The sequence below is a fragment of the Malus sylvestris genome, chromosome 11 (assembly GCF_916048215.2).
Source record: "Malus sylvestris chromosome 11, drMalSylv7.2, whole genome shotgun sequence".
Classification (NCBI taxonomy): Eukaryota; Viridiplantae; Streptophyta; class Magnoliopsida; order Rosales; family Rosaceae; genus Malus; species Malus sylvestris.
Genome location: NC_062270.1, coordinates 11031218 through 11049147, shown reverse-complemented (window position 1 = coordinate 11049147; position 17930 = coordinate 11031218). Strand labels below are relative to the sequence as shown.

At 40.1% G+C, this 17930-nt stretch overlaps 1 protein-coding gene across 5 annotated transcripts in view; it reads right to left on the bottom strand.

Annotated features, from left to right (window-relative positions):
- Positions 1 to 799: 799 nt before the first annotated feature.
- Positions 800 to 17930, bottom strand: part of LOC126588989 (E3 ubiquitin-protein ligase RSL1-like) — a 32133-nt gene continuing 15002 nt past the window's right edge. For 2 of the 5 annotated variants that reach the window (XM_050254159.1, XM_050254155.1), the window contains one exon: positions 800 to 1164. In XM_050254159.1, coding sequence (XP_050110116.1) covers positions 1028 to 1164 — 137 coding nt within the window. In that variant the 3' untranslated portion in view covers positions 800 to 1027. Of the gene's footprint in view, positions 1527 to 2011; positions 2171 to 2438; positions 3209 to 3908; positions 4770 to 17930 lie in introns of those variants that run through there. The other 3 variants (XM_050254157.1, XM_050254158.1, XM_050254156.1) reach the window with 3 other exon arrangements.

The following is a 17930-nucleotide window of genomic DNA, read 5'->3' as shown; positions in this document are numbered from 1 at the left end:
TAGGCGAGTATTAAAGATAAGATCTAGTAATTAATCACATCTTTAATATATTTAACTTTTCTCCTCATCATGGTCAAGTGCTCGATGAGATTGTAGTTAGCTGGTCGGGTCTTTAAGAATGTTGAACTACGCATAGATTAAAATGTGGGCCTCACCAATTTAATGAGGCATTCTTGTCTTCTTCGGAGAAAAGCTCATGTGTCAATTCCATAAATTTTCGCATTATTTTTAGCTTCATACACATTATGATTTACAAGATATAATTTAAATAGATTATCTCTCCCTAGCATTACTAGGTCTACATACAAGCATGTCTCCCTATCTTTTTCCTTACGTAAAATGATATTAGTACATTTCTTTTTGTAACAAACGATATTATCTTCACTAAGGAGGGGCTTAGCCTCACAATGGGCTAGCAATAATGTGATTCAAATTCACTTTTGACGAGAATAAAACATAAGACCTCTCACTTACAAGTAAAGAGGAATACTATTAATCATACTACTAAGTGACAATTCTTGTGATTGAGGGAACAACTGAACTAGAATAAAAAGATAAAATGCTAGAAACGTTAACGATTAGCGGAAATGAAAGGGAGGGATCAAAGTGATGAAGAACGAGACCATAAAAAGGAGGTTTGGCTTTAACTTTCACAACAAGTAAATCTTCTATTTTCAATTGCAGCTATTCACGTTTTCTATTGCACGTATTACAAAAGAAAACTGGCTGAAAAAGCCTTTCAAAATAAAGGATTAGGTTCTCTCTCCCTTTCTCTTCCCTCATATTTAAACAGTTGTGATTAAGCCACGTTAATATTTTGTTTGAATATTTTATATAGAAAAAGGACAAAAAGAAAAGAGTGAAAAAAGGAAGGGAAACGGATGATAATCGAAGCGGAGAGAAACCCTCGTGGACAAGCAATTGGGAACAAGAAAAAAACAAAACACTTTGTTGACACTTCAAAGACCATTTTTTCCCCTTTCTGCGGGTTACTTCGTACGAAGATTACCAGCCATATTTTTGTTTATCAATAGTAATCTGAGTTAGAGTCGTAGCAGTCACAGTCGCGGCCGCAGTCAGAGTCACAGCACTCCTCTTCATCTTCCTCATATTCGTCACCAAAATCTGTATCATTTTCCGCATAGAAGTTCTCATCCACCTGACCTTGCTCCAACCATTCTTCCTGAACGTCCTCTCGAACCTCTTTCTCATGAACCTCATCTTCATAGCATTCGCAGTCAGAGTCACAGAACTCCTCATCTTCGTCAATTTCTTCATCAAGATCTCTACCATCTACAGCAGGCAAGATATGCATCTCTTCCTGAACCTCCTGCCCGATTTCATCTTCATATCCGTCTTCTTCTAGGCCGTCATCCTTAACTTCACCTTCATATTCATCTTTTTTCAACTCCTGAGTATCACTATCTCCGTCAAATAAGATATCATCTTCAAACAAAACTGGGTGTAAACATGCTCCTGTGTAGTCTGTAGACTGTCCACAGTCATTGCAAAACCCAGGAGCATGTCTGCAAAAGCAATAACAGCACGAACATGATTACCAAAATGACATAAGCATAGTTACTTGCAAATTAAGTGAACAGATCTTCGATAGATTTCAATTACAATAAGCATAATACCAGGAAAAACGCACATCTCAAACGATGGTACAGTCTGAAACACACAAAACATTATAAAACATATTCACAATACTAGTGTGTCCACCGTAATCATCAACTGTACGTTCTGTCCTGTGACATTATTTATGAGCTCAATTGTGGCAGTGCAGGCTCTTTTTCACTCTATGTTCTCCTTTCTATACAATAATTAAGAGATGGAAAAGCCTTGTGAACAAGCAGCTGAGAATCAAAATAAAGAAATTCGATTCATACTTTCCACAAAATATATTGACATAAATATTATAAAATATGTTCCGAACAGAGAAAATTTGAGGTAAGACCTCTTTAGAGGGCAATGTTATTAGAACATTATGACCGAGTCAGAATCATAATACCCCTCGGAATCTGACTCTGACACATCCTCTTCATCAAAATCAAAATCTTCATCATCTTCATCATGCAAAATATTACCCTCATCCCATAGTGGGCATGAGCATGTTGCCTTTTTGTCTTTCCACTCGCCTCCACAATTATAACAAAACTCATGCCCACACCTGCAAAAGAGATCAGTGCATTAGGATGAGTAATAAGATGACGCAGATAGAGTCGCTTGCAAACTTGATACAACAGCTTTCAAATTTTCTATTATGATATAATACAACAGTTTTCATATAACAGCCAAAGGTATGACCTTATAATTTTCGAGTTATGACATCAATAGTGTGTGCAACACCTCAAAGACAGAAACAGATTGTAATGTTACAACAAATCTTATTCTCTCAGGTTTTTAGTTTACTGAAAACAATATTAAATAGTAAATACCTGCAAGTCATGTGGTAGCAACCTTCAGCAAGTTCAATCATATGGTTGCACTTCACACACTGGCGCCACAGATTCGTTGAGGCAAGGGACTTTAGCTTTGTATCTTCTGGGGGATGAGGATTCAACCTTTTGTAGTCGGCGCATGTTCTGTTTCTGTGCCAAGGGACTTTACAATTGATACAAAAAAGGCACTGACATTTCAAGCATTTTCGAACTCCTGATAGTTCCACATCCCGCGATTTCACGTCTTGTAAAAGTTCACGTTTTGACATTAAAGCGGAGCACCTCGGGTACGGGCAATAAACTTTCTCTGTGGCAGGAATTGAAGCTTCCTTTATGCGTTGGCGCATAGTCTCCACATGTTTAGGTGTCAAGAATTTTGCACAACTATCAACAGTAAGATCAGACTTACAGTCTTCATGAGGGCATCTAGGAATCATCCCATGAAGCAACTTCACCTCTACATGTTGTTTCATACAAGAAAAGCAATACCGATGCAGACAGCCATCAACTGAAAACATTTGGTTAACATCAGTAGCTTCCAAACATATCACGCAAGTCTCATTCACATTCTTGGAAGTGATAGATTGTGCAGGCTGGTTAGTCTGAGACTGAGAATCTATTGCATCTCTTGCTAGTTTAAATGCAAATTTAATATCAAATCGGGGCACAAGAATTGGATTGCAAACTGTAAACTTTGCTTGAAGGCTCTTAACCTGACTGACAAGCATTGCTACCTTGCGCTGCTTTGCTGTCCATTTACCAGTTATCTGCATATGTAAAATACATATTTAAAATGCCAACAAGCTCCATTTATGGGTGTAAAGAGACTCAAGCATCCTAACTAGCTGATCCAACATTCTTGGTTTCGACATAAATAAAATAACATTGCTTACATCATATCATAATTCATAACATATTCCATTCTCTCTAATAAGTTCAAACCATAAAGTCCATAATCAATTATAAGACAGACGACTAATTAAGCAAATGCTGAGAACACGAAGAAAAATTTTCACAGTAAATTTGTTCAATCAAATTTCATTAAGTGAATCTGAAAAATGAAAGTTCAAACTATTGTCCAAGATGGGAAACAGAAATTCACACAACCCACATACAATTCCGAGAACATTGCAACTATTAAAAATAACAAGTTGCATTCTTTTATTTGTCTTTCGCAAAAGTTTTAATAAAGGTCAGTGTCAAATTCCATAACCAAATATAGTATAGAAGCTTAATTAAGCAAATATTAACAGAAGACAACTAAACTTTCTCAGAGTGAGTGCATTATCCTGTCCACCATGGATACTACACATTCCATTATCGAATTTCGAAAGTTTATTAGTGTTCAAAGATAGAACAGTACTGAAACGCAAAACCCACATTTCAATTCCTAAAATTTACCACAAAAACTACATTTCATCGAAAACCCACAACAGAGACGCAGATAAAGAGAAGAGAGCAACTTACAAACTGGAAAATGTGGCGATTCTCACAGAAGAAGGTGAGGCGCTTCAAATCCAAAGCAAGAGCAGCATTCAGCCCTTCGATCAAGGCCTTCAACTGGGCCCCACTGCTGCTCGTCCCGCTCCCAATCAGCGGCTTCCTGACCTCGAACAACAAATTGTCCCTCGGATCGCACAGCGCCGCCCCAATTCCTGCCAGTGCCGCCCTCTCCTTCCCAACCCTTTCCTCGCTCACCAAACCCTTGAAGTATAGCCTGAATACGCTCTCGCTCTCGACGCTCTTCGCCGAAGCTGAATAAGAGGATGATCCTTCGCCGAACGGCATGGAGAAGAATTCGCCGGACTCCTCCCACTCCTCCTCCGGAATCCTCATGATCTCCCTCGCGACCTGATCGTCGTGAATCCGACGCTCGAGATCCTCTCTGGCTTTCCGCATTTCGATCTCGCTCTGCTCACGGTCTTTCAATTCCTGCTCCAGCCTCGCGAGTTCGCCGGACTGGATGGAGACGACAGTTGGAGTGTCGGGGATGATCGGAACGGCGTCTTTTTCCAGGGATTGGGCGGAGGAGGAGGAGGGTTGGAGGGTGAGGGAGGCAGCAAGGGCCTCTTGGAGTTGGAGGTGGAAGGCGAGATCCATGTCGGACTCTAAGGCTTTGGCTTCCATGAACTCGCGGCGTTGCTCGGAGACCGAGACGAATACGTCGTCGTCTTCGGGTGAGACTCCGGTGGCCATGTAGACAGACAGAGGGTAGAGTAAAGGGGGCTGTAGTCGCGTCGTATATATAGGTTGATGTTCAGGGGTTTTCGGGTGCCCCAGAGTATCGATTTTTTTTTTTTTTTTGGGCCTTTTTGTTGTAAAATTTGGTTCTTTTCATTGTAAAGTTTGTTGTTGGTAAAGTATGTTATCCTTAATAAAAACAAAAAAAATCTGGTTCTTTGCGTTGTAAAGTTTGTTGTTGGTAAAGTATGTTATCCTTAATAAAAATAAAAAAAATCTAACAGTCAAAATTTTCAACATACCTTATTTTTCAAAGTATTTAAAAAAGCTCTAATTTGTATCCAGTACTCGGAGTACTTCAAAAAGCTTCGATTTGAAATAGTATATGTTTTATACTTTGTAACGGTTAGATATTTGTTTAAAATTATTGCAGTATCGTATGTTTTGGTAGCACCATTCAATTTCTATTCCTTCCTCACTAGCCACAATCATGGTTGTACTTCTATTCTAGAATGGAAATGTTTTACTTTGGGAATATTTGTTGTCTTTGAATTATGTTTTTGATGTAGAAAGGTGTTAAATTCGAATCTTCTCTCTCCTTGCCATAGGCAGGGGGCATGAGAGTTTGATGAGTTGTAGTTAGGTGCTCACGTCTTCAGGAATGTTGAACTGCGTGTAGATTAAATGTGAGCCTCGTTAATTTAAGAAAAACATTTTTGTCTTCTTCGAGTAAAAGTCCATGTGTCATCTCCAAAAAATTTTGAATTATTTTTGACACACCATGACTCGGAAGGTCCACTAGGACTCCGAATCGAGCTGTGTTGGTCGACACGTGGAAGGGGACGAAGCCATAAAGTGTGATGATGTGGAACAAATGTGAATAAATTTAAACCTAAGAGTGCCTAAATACCAGAGTGTGCTAGTGAGCAGGAATGAACCCACTTCACACATGACGTTAGAGCATAAGTGACACACCTCGATCCTAAAATCAAGGCGTGCTGGCCGGCACGTGGGCGTGACGTAACCAAAAGTGCGACGCGTAAGCAACATATAAGAGTAATACGAAGAAATAAAAACCAAATACTAACAATAGTATCCAACTAGCATGCTAAAATAAGTTTAGGTGTGAAACACACATATTCAGAGCATAAATACTAGGTGCAGTCAAATAGGAACATAACTAAATTACAACACCCGAAGATGAGTCCTACATTTATGTAGTCTATTAGAACGTCGTGGGAATCCTCGTGCCACCACACCACTAACTAAAACCTGGAAGGGCGCAAAACAAAATTGAATGGGTCAGTAAAACAAAGCTTTTCGAAAACATTTCATTTAATAACATTTCTAACCCCTCGCTGTAAAACCTGTATACTTTCTCAGAAAATAACATAATATGCATATAAATCTTCAAATATCTCAATTCACAAATCTTTATCAAAAACCAGAAAGCATGCCATGCAATAAGCGTCAATAACAGAATAAGGATGCAACATTATAACAGGTGAACTAAGGAATCAACCGGAAACCCTGCAGTTGGTCCTGTATTGTTAATTCTAAAGCTCAATATCCAATCCAACCGAAGTCACCACAGTGACCTGTACGGCACTACTCTACGTCACAGACGTCTAGATATTTTTAGAAAAAAATTTGGACTTGCCACGCGCCCCCACGCTCGTCATCTTCTTCCTCCAGTCGCCGGACTGGTTTCACTGGCATCGGAAAACTGGAGATTTTTCAATCTCCTTGTTCTCCATCATTTCTCCACCATTTTCTACGCATTTTATATCAAAATGAAGCCCTAAGCATTTAGAATCACGTTGTACCAGTTTAAGGCTCTAAAAATTACGAAATCTCATCGAAGAAAATCCAAGAAAACCGCCCAACTTCGAACCCTATGATCCCGACGTCCAAAACCTTCATACTAAGTACTCCAAGCTTCCTTGGAATCTCACTAAGCTCCATGTAAGCTTAGAATTCCCTGAAAATCAACAATTCACGTGTGCATGAACAGTGACATCAAACTGGGGTTCGGATTTCACGTGATTTCGAAGATTCTAAGTTCCAAAAATGGTACCATTCAACTTAGGAGGTTGCAAGGATGAAGAAACTCACCTTATTGGCATCGATCCATGATGTTTTGAGGGATTTTGGGTTCTTGTCCGTACGGTTCGAGAGAGAGAGAGAAACTGAGAGGGAAGAGAGAGAGAAGGCACGGGATAAGAGAGAGAGATGAGTCTGATGGTAAAGGTATGTGGTCCACCTAAGTCCCTAACCACATAAAAAAAATGCATACAATTTTAATCCAATTAAATTTCCAAAATTTAGAAAATTATGCACATCAAATAATACGTTACACATACCTTAGCAACCATTAAAGGCAATTCTGTCATTTCACACCCACGATAATTGAATTTTTGGGACGGGCTGTGACAATCTCCCCTCCTTATAGAATTTCGTCCTCAAAATTCATACAACACTCAATCCACTAATACTCATAAAACAACCTTGGATACATCTCTCTCATTCGATCTTCTGTTTCCCAAGTAGCTTCTTCCACTGAGTGGTTCCTCCACAATACTTTTACCAATCTCACTGTTTTATTCCTTCGAACCTTGTCTTTCCAATCTAAGATAGTTATTGGTTCCTCATCATACATCAAATCCAGATTAATCTCCAAAGGTTAAGGAGGAATCACATGTGAAGGGTCTGAAACATAATGTCGAAACATCGAGACATGAAACACATTATGTACCTTAGATAACTTCGGAGGCAACTCCAATCTGTAAGCAACTTCACCAATCCTTTCAATGATCTCATAAGGTCCTATATACCTAGGACTTAGCTTGCCTTTCTTTCCAAACCGCACTACACCTCTCCAAGGTGATAATTTCAAGAATACCAAATTACCCACATCATATACTCGATCAGTAGCATGTCTATCTGTTAAACTCTTTTGTCGATCCTGGGCTGCTTTCAGGTTAGACTTAATCACCTGAACATTTTGAGTAGTCTCATCCACAATCTCTGGGCCCTCTAGCACTCTTTCGCCAACCTCTGACCAACACAATGGCGTACGACAAGCTCTACCATACAGTGCCTCAAATGGTGACATACCAATGCTCGCATGAAAACTATTATTGTAGGCAAATTCCATCAAGTCTAGGCGATCATGCCAAGAATCTCCAAACTGTAACACTGAAGATCTCAACATATCCTCTAACGTCTGAATAGTCCTCTCTGATTGTCCATCGGTTTGAGGATGATAAGCAGTGCTGTAAAGTAGTTTTGTACCAAGAGCTTCCTAAAAAGCTATCCAAAACCTAGAAGTAAATCTTGGATCTCGATCAAAAATAATATTCACTGGAACTCCATGATACTTCACAATGTTTGTGATGAATAACTTAGCCAATTTATTCAGGGGATACTTTTCCCTCACTGGAATGAAGTGTGCTGACTTGGTAAGCCGATCTACGATTACCTAAACGCCATCAAATCCATTATGTGTACGAGGAAGCTTATACACAAAATCCATAGTTATATTTTCCCATTTCCACTGAGGAATGGGCAGTGGTTGCATCCGTCCAAAAGGCTTCTTTCTTTCTGCTTTGACTTGCTGACAAACAGCACACCTACTTACATATTCTGCAATTTCCCTTTTCATACCCGGCCAATAATAAAATGGTCGAATGGTATGGTACATCTTAGTCCCTCATGGATGCATCGCATAAGCTGAACAATGTGCTTCATCTAAAATTTCCTTATTTAATTCCTCATTATTCGGCACATACATTCTGTTCTCCTGCATAAGCATGCCATCTGATTCTCAAATCCTGAGGTCTTTCTTTTTCCCTTCATTTCTCAATTGAATCATTTCTTGAATCTCTTCATCAATCATCTGAGCTTCAAGTACACGATTGACCAAAACAGGCTTGACTTGGAAACTAGCAAGAAAAGCTTCTCTTCGTTATTCTAACTCTAACTTTACTCCAGTAGCTCTCAAATCTGCAAGAAGAGGAACACGGCAAGCATACAAAGCATTAAGTCGACCTTGAGGTTTCCTACTCAGTGCATCAGCTTACCACATTTGCACGACCCGGATGATACTCAATAGTGCAGTCATAATCACTTAGTAACTCCATCCACCTTCACTGACGAAGATTAAGATCATGCTGAGTAAAAAGATACTGAAGACTCTTATGATTCGTGAAGATCTTACATTTCTCACCATAGAGATAATGCCTCCAAATCTTCAAAGCAAAGACAATGGCTGCCAACTCAAGATCGTGAGTAGGATAATTCCTTTCATGAATCTTCAACTGTCGAAAAGCATATGCGATCACTCTATTATGTTGTATCAAGACACATCCCAAACCATTCAAGGAAGCATCACTGTAAATCTCAAAGTTACCGTTATCATCAGGAAGTACCAATACTGGAGCATAAGTGAGGTAATATTTCAGCTGTTGGAAACTTTGCTCACAATTCTCGTCCCACTCGAACTTAACATCCTTCCTGGTTAACTTCGTTAGTGGCAACGCAATCATAGAAAAATCTTGAACAAACCGTCGATAATAACCTGCTAAACCAAGAAAACTCCGCACCTCAGTGACGGTTCGTGGCTGTTCCTAATTCTCCACTGCTGCAATCTTTTGAGGATCTACTTGAATTCCTTGTGCCGATACTACATGTCCCAAAAATGCCACTTGATTCAACCAAAACTGACATTTGCTAAACTTGGCATACAACTGATGCTCCATCAATTTCTTTAATACCAAGTTAAGATGTCGAATATGATCTGCTTTCGACTGTGAGTATACCAGAATATCATCGATAAAAACAATGATAAATCTATCAAGATATTGCTGGAATACTTCATTCATTAGCCTCATGAAAGCTGCAGGTGCATTAGTCAATCCAAATGGCATCACCAAAAACTCATAATGCCCATAACGGGTCCTGAAAGCCGTTTTAGGTACATCTTCATCTTTAATCTTCAACTGATAATAGCCAGATTTCAAATCAATCTTAGAGAACACACACGCATATTTAAGCTGATCAAACAAATCATCGATACGAGGCAATGGATAACGGTTTTTAATCGTTACCCGATTCAATTGCCTGTAATCAATACACAATATCAAAGTTCCGTCTTTCTTTCTTACAAACAACACCGGAGCTCCCCAAGGTGAAGTACTAGGTTGAATGAAACCTTTATCAGTTAATTCCTGTAACTGAATTTTCAACTCTCTCAATTCAGCTGGAGCCATTCTGTATGGAGTCAAAGATATAGAATCCGTACATGGGAGCAAATCAATCGAAAACTCCACATCTCTGTCTGGCGGCAATCCAGGCAAATCATCTGGGAATACATCAGGATAGTGCCTGACTACTCCAACTTCCTCCACACTGTTAGGAATAACATTATTTAACACCACATGTGCTAAGTATCCATGACAACCTTTCGATAACAACTTCTTTGCTCTCATGGCAGAAATAACACCATGTCTCACCCCACTTCTTTCACCCACAAAAGTAACCTCTGGTAGTCCAGGACGATGAAAAGTAACTGATTTCCAGTAACAATCTATATGTGCACGATTATAATGCAACCAATTCGCCCCTAAAATCATATCAAAATCCACAATATCTAACGGGATAAGATTAGCTGGCATAACTACACCATCTACCATCACTAGACACCCTGGATAAACACTATCAACATAACATTTGTCCCTTCTAGGCATAGCAAACTCTAAATCAAATCTTAGATGTGTAGGGTGAGGTTGAGTCATTTGAGCAAACGTATGAGAAATCACAGAATGAGTAGCACCACAATCAATCAAAACTCTAGCAAAGTGACCGAGGATATTTAACGTACCTATAATCAAGTTCGGATGATTCTGAGCATCTTGCAGTGAGATATGATTAACACGTCCCTGAGCTTGCTGTCGTCCACCACGACCTTTATTACCTTGGTTACCTCATCCCTGAGAAGTACGTCCATGTCCTGGCTGATTAGACTGCCTAAACGGTCCTGCACTGCTAGCAGCAACCTCTCCCTATCGGGGCTGACCTCTTTGATACCACTGAGATCCACTAGCTGGCATGGAAGGATATGAAGTATAACCTCCAAGATCTTGGGAATACCCAGTATGAAAATAAGGATCCTGGGAATACTGATTCTGTCCGGAAGCATAAGGAGCAGCATCACCCTGATAGTGGTAAGCACCACCACGACCCATTTGACCATAACTGCCTGATCCAAAGTTCTGCTGAATCGGCGCTGGAGGTGGCATAACAGACTGCTGAGATCTCTGCTGACTCTGGGGACATTGAGCAGCCCTATGTCCCAACTGTCCACAAGTGTAGCAAGCACCACCACTTCTCCTGCACTCTCTATGATGTCTGAAGTTACAATAGCGGCACAACGGAGTACCAGAATCACCAGAGTCTCTCTGCCTCTAAAACCTGGGTCCACCAGCAAATCTTCCATCACGACCCTGTGAGATATGATTAACACGTCCCTGAGCTTGCTGTCGTCCACCACGACCTTTATTACCTTGGTTACCTCATCCCTGAGAAGTACGTCCCTGTCCTGGCTGATTAGACTGCCTAAACGGTCCTGCACTGCTAGCAGCAACCTCTCCCTATCGGGGCTGACCTCTTTGATACCACTGAGATCCACTAGCTGGCATGGAAGGATATGAAGTATAACCTCCAAGATCTTGGGAATACCCAGTATGAAAATAAGGATCCTGGGAATACTGATTCTGTCCGGAAGCATAAGGAGCAGCATCACCCTGATAGTGGTAAGCACCACCACGACCCATTTGACCATAACTGCCTGATCCAAAGTTCTGCTGAATCGACGCTGGAGGTGGCATAACAGACTGCTAAGATCTCTGCTGACTCTGGGGACATTGAGCAGCCCTATGTCCCAACTGTTCACAAGTGTAGCAAGCACCACCACTTCTCCTGCACTCTCTATGATGTCTGAAGTTACAATAGCGGCACAACGGAGTACCAGAATCACCAGAGTCTCTCTGCCTCTAAAACTTGGGTCCACCAGCAAATCTTCCACCTCTTATCGGGCCCGTGACACTAAATCATCCGCTGGAAGAACTCGAGCTTGCTCCACTTTTCTTGAAATTTTGTGTCTTACGGGGTCCCTGAGTGGAGATACCTTTACCCCTGTCATCTTTCTTCTGATTATCATTCTTATCTTCATCTTCTTCACTATTACTAGGAAGGTTGTCGGAATTCTCCATCCAAACCAAAATCTCAGAAAACTCATGATAAGTGGCGTAAGGAAGTGCACTAGCAAAAGTTCGCCATTTCCTCTTAGTTCACAGCTTAAAACGGCGAAGCATCTCTGCCTGATTACCAGCTGTATCAGGATCATAACGAGATAAGTCTGTAAACTTCCTGTAATACTCATGCGCCGACATATTCTTTTGCTTCAATTGAGTGAACTCCTGCTTCTTACGATCAATGTACTCCGGAGGAACAAATCTTTTCTTAAAATTCTCTTTGAATACTTCCTAATCAGCTGCCATCTCAGGTGACATAAACTTAGTTTGATTTACCCACCAAGCTGCTGGCTCTCACCCTAAAAACCAAGTAGTGGTCGCCACCCATCTACTAGCACGAAGATTCCCTTGACTCTGCATCACCTGAAAAGTCTTCTCAATATGGTTTAACCATTTTTCTGCCCCTTCATGCCCCTCATTACCCATGAAACGGTCTAATTTCAGATTATACATAGTCTCCAGGGGTGTCTTCTGAGGAAGAGGATGACGGATTGCATTCTGAAAGGCATGGGCCATCGCTTCCCCTAATTAAGTTATGTCAGGGAAATTAGGCTCAGAAGCACAACGTGATTCCCTACGAGGCGGCATAGTTCTGACAGAAGACATCAAAAGATCATTAGAGCATTAACAAGTTATACAAGACTGCAACCTAGGCTTTGATACCAAACTGACACACCCCGATCCTAAAATCAAGGCGTGCTGGCCGTCACGTGGGCGTGACGTAACCAAAAGTGCGACGCGGAAGCAACAAATCAGAGTAATACGAAGAAATAAAAACCAAATACTAACAATACTATCCAACTAGCATGCTAAAATAAGTTTAGGTGTGAAATACACATATTCAGAGCATAAATACTAGCTGCAGTCAAGTGGGAACATAACTAAATTACAACACCCGAAGGTGAGTCCTACATTTATGTAGTCTATCAGAACGTCGTGGGAAGCCTCGTGCCACCACACCGCTAACTAGAACCTAGAGGGGCGTAAAACAAAATTGAGTGGGTCAGTAAAACAAAGTTTTTCGAAAACATTTCATTTAATAACATTTCTAACCCCTTGCTATAAAACCTGTATACTTTCCCAGAAAATAACATAATATGCATATAAATCTTCAAATATCTCAATTCACAAATCTTTATCAAAAACCAGAAAGCATGCCATGCAATAAGCGTCAATAACAGAATAAGGATGCAACATTATAACAGGTGAAATAAGGAATCAACCGGAGACCCTGCAGTTGGTCCTGTACGGTTAATTCTAAAGCTCAATATTCAATCCAACCGGAGTCACCACAGTGACCTGTACGACACTACTCTGCACATAAATCGGAACTACTTGAAGTAGTCTGTACGATAAGAAAGGTTTAAGAATACGCTCTAGTGATTCTCTCATCAACAGCTGTATAATAATCTAAAATCACCTACAAGTCGGAACCACCTCTCATGGTCTGTACGACATGTCGGAACCCTCTAATGGTCTGTATGACATGCACCTACTTGGATCCAAGGTGAGCGTGTGGTGCGGGGTGAATAATATAAGCACTAACACCAGGGGTGCAGGTTTGAGCTTTCAACACAATTCACATCACAATAAGGGGTGGTTTGGGAGTGAGGTGCTTAAAAAAAAAGCACCCATGAAAAAAAACTGTGAGGGTTTTAGGTGTTTAGTAAACTGAAAAAAAAAAGGCTTATTTTGGAAGCTGCTGTGAGAATAAGCTGAAATCAAAGGAAAAAACTGAAGCTGCTATTTGCAGCTATGGAAAACTGGTTTTTTTTCAAAGCACACGGAGCTACAATGCTCCTTTAATGAAAAGACCCACTATCAGACTGCTTTTTTTTCTTTCCAAAAGCATTTTTACAAAAAAGTTTACCAAACACTCTGCTGATTTATTTCACAGCCGCTTATTCTCACATCAGTTTTTTTTTCAAAGCACAGCAATACCAAACCAGCCTTAAATCACATGATTAATATAAAACTCACCTGATACTCACCTATGTGTCCACGGCACCAATTCACATATATATGTATCAAATACTAATTCACATATTTCATAATATGCATGCATGGCATTGTAAAACACACTTTCATTTAAATTAAATTTCTGGGAAAAATCAATAGTATATAGGTAAATATAGAAAATACTGCCCACTCACTGGTAAGTCGAAGGGTCGTAACCCCCGTGACGTCCTTGAATGCGCTCGTCCTCGGGATAGGTATCATCTATATGCGAAACAACTATAAAAACATTATTTAAAGCGCATAACCAACAATACGTAATAACTTCTCATACGATGCTCAATTTGGGTATATGAATATACCATGGTGACCTACTCGACGTCACGGACGTCGAGATATTTTTAGAAAAAATTTTGGACTTGCCACGCGCCCCCACGTGCCGGGAGGGGCACGGACCCACGCGCGTCATCTTCTTCCTCCAGTCGCCGGACTGGTTTCGCCGGCGCCGAAAAACTGGAGATTTTTCAATCTCCTTGTTCTCCGTCATTTCTCCACCATTTTCTACGCATTTTATATCAAAATGAAGCCCTAAGCATGTAGAATCACGTTGTACCAGTTTAAGGCTCTAAAAATTACGAAATCTCACCGAAGAAAATCCAAGAAAACCAGCCAACTTCGAACCCTACGATCCCGACATCCAAAACCTTCAAACTAAGTACTCTGAGCTTCCTTGGAACCTCACTAAGCTCCCTGTAAGCTTAGAATTCCCTGAAAATCAACAATTCACGTGTGCATGAATAGTGACATCAAACTGGGGTTTGGATTTCACATGATTTTGAAGATTCTAAGTTCCAAAAATGGTACCATTCAACTCAGGAGGTTGTAAGGATGAAGAAACTCACCTTATTGGCGTCGATCTGTGATGTTTTGAGGGATTTTGGGTTCTTGTCCGTACGGTTCGAGAGAGAGAGAGAAAGAAAGCAACTGAGAGGGAAGAGAGAGAGAGGGCACGGTATAGGAGAGAGAAAGGAGTTAGATGGTGAGGGTATGTGGTCCACCGAAGTCCCTAACCAGATAAAAAAAATGCATACAATTTTAATCCAATTAAATTTCCAAAATTTAGAAAAGTATGCACATCAAATAATATGTCACACATACCTTAGCAACCGCTAAGGGCAATTCTATCATTTCACACCCACGATAACTGAATTTTTGGGATGGGCTGTGACAATAAGTAAGTACAGTAGAATGGATAGGGATTGTACCCTCAAAAGTAGCCACCTATCCTGATATTTGTCCAGAATCCTCGTCGATACAAACTTTTAGCAATTAAAACCTGGAGGGGCGCAAAACAGAAAGTGTGAGTGGACAAAAACAAAGCTTTTCAAAAACCATTTCCATTACCAAAGGTAGTAACCCCTCGCTGTAAAACCTGTATAATTTCCCAGAAAATAGCATGCATATCTATCTCAAAACCGTACTCAAAATAAGAAATCCCCAAATATGCCATGTCAAATATCTTAGCAAAGAAATAAGTATGCCAGGTGAAATAAATCAATATGAAATGGTATGCAAGCCGGAGTCACATAACGTGACCTGTACGACTGAGTCTATAGCTCCTCAACTCATTCCCTGCACATGAGTCGAAACCACCTCATGTGGTCTGTACGACAGACTGGGTGTAAATAAATACCCTCAAGTGTTATGATCACGTGAAGGCTATGCGAAGTATCGCAAGTCACCTACGAGTCGGAACCACCTAATGTGGTATGTACGACAGGTTGACACCTGCCTTGGATCCAAGGTGAGCAAGTGGTGCGGGAGGTGAAAGATCACGTGAAGGCTAGGCCTTGTCCTCAAGTAGACCACTAACACCGGGGTGCAGGAAAATGAGCTATAAATGCATCTCAACACAATCATACTCACTACCATCACTACCATCAATATATACTTACCTGAAGCTTACCTGAGTGTCCACAGCATCAACCATAATATATGCAACTACTAAAATGCATATTCTAAGTATGAAACATTTGGCATGGCATTTCAAAACATAAAACCATTTAAATAAGGTTTCTAGGAAAAATACCAAGCATATATACATATACTGAAAACCAAAAGCTCACTCACCTGGATTCCCCACTACAACCCCCTAGCACACACATCAAGGCGTCATGAACAATTAGCACCTAGAACAATTATCAAATCATGTCTAAGAAATCTTATCGATAGAATAAGTAACTAACATAAAACACATCCCTACGTAGTTTGATTCGGAAGATCTGCATCTTCAATTTTCGATCCGTTACTTCCAAAGATCCACATTATACTTTTAGAACACATCCTAAAGTTTCGAAACGATCCAACGGTCGGATCTATGCCAATTGCTAAAACCAAGTGGCGGTTAACATTTTATTTTATGGACTTACAAATTCAATTCGGGAAGATCCGTATATCGGATTCCTGATCCATAAGTTCCTATGATCCTCAGATATTACGTACTATAACATATTAAAGTTTGGTAACGATCCAACAATCGGATCGTCGATTCACATTTTTACTAAGTAACGTAATGCATTTAGGTTCAAATGATCAACCTACGTTATATGAATATCATAATTGAATTTCAGATATCTAATTTGGCCTAAAAGTAGCATCAATAGTCTGCTGGCCACGCGCTGCCGTGGGTGGCGGTCGGCCATTCTAACTCGCTGGAAAAGTCAACTATTTCTAAAAATTATCAAATTTTACATAATTGTAGGTCTCAATGAATAGAGTAAACTTTATACATGTGGCCAAGTCTAATTTAGCTGGGAAACATCTAAAATCACCCACGAACCGCTGGAACCTTAGAATTTGGGTGTTCTTCAATTCGATTAATCCGCAACACCACTGCCCCTAAAACTGTTTGGGCTTTGTTCCTGGCCTCCAGAGAAGTTCTTTGATGGTGGAGATCAACGGGAATGGTTGCAAAAAAGGGCGAATTGTCGCCGGGTGTCCTCTAAGCCCACGACTTCGATTCTTCCAAAATCGAGCCCAAACAACCCCATTTTTGTATGATAAAGGAAGGTGGAACGATGGTGAGAGGTTTCCAGGTGGAAACTCGACTTAATTCGCCGGAATTTCATTGAAAACTTGTCGAATTTCTTTGCCTAGAAACCGAGCCGACAAGCAGGTCTAAGGACTTTCAGGGTCGAGGGGGTTCGAATCCCCTCCCTCTCTCATTTCCCTCCTTCCTTTCCTCTCTGGTTGGTTATTCCCTTTTCCTCCTTTCTTCTAATTCGTTCCTTCTGTCTCCGATTGGGCAGTTCTGCCCAGTCACTTTTTTCTCTAAATAACCTTAAACTAATATAATAATACTTATGAAATACATAAAATAATAAATGGAAAACCTTAGAAACGTACTTTTCAGATATAGTTCCGTAAAACTTTAACCGTAGCTCCAAATTCACTTCCTCTTGAGTCTATGCATTCGTATCACTGGATACTACGCAAATACGCTAAAGGAATAAGTCGTATGTCTCACTAAACGTTGGTCAACGAAAGTCAATACCCTCACCTCTAGGGCATTTTCGTAAAATAATGCTTTTAAAATTTGTAAAAACATAAAATTAGGGACGGGTCGTCACAATTTTGGCTCCATCCACATCATATAATTTACAAAACATGATTTAAATAGATGATCCCTTAGCATTGCCCTAAAATTACAGTTCGTGATTTTGATTCTAAAAGACATTATTGCTATTTTAGTTTAGACATCCCAAAATCAAAGATTTATTGTGCATATCTGTGAAGTTTGAATATTAAACTGTACTTCCTCGAGACAAACCAAATATTGAGCCTTATATGTTGGGAAAGATCTGGACATCTAGTTTATGGAGAATTTTACGGTTCGTGATTCTAATATTTCTAGGAGACTTTATTGCTATTTTAGTGCAGACAACGTAGAATGATGCCTTCTTGCGAATTTGTAACTATTATTGAGAAGTAAAAGATGAAAATTCTCAAGAAACTCCACAATCATTGATTCTTGTTTCTA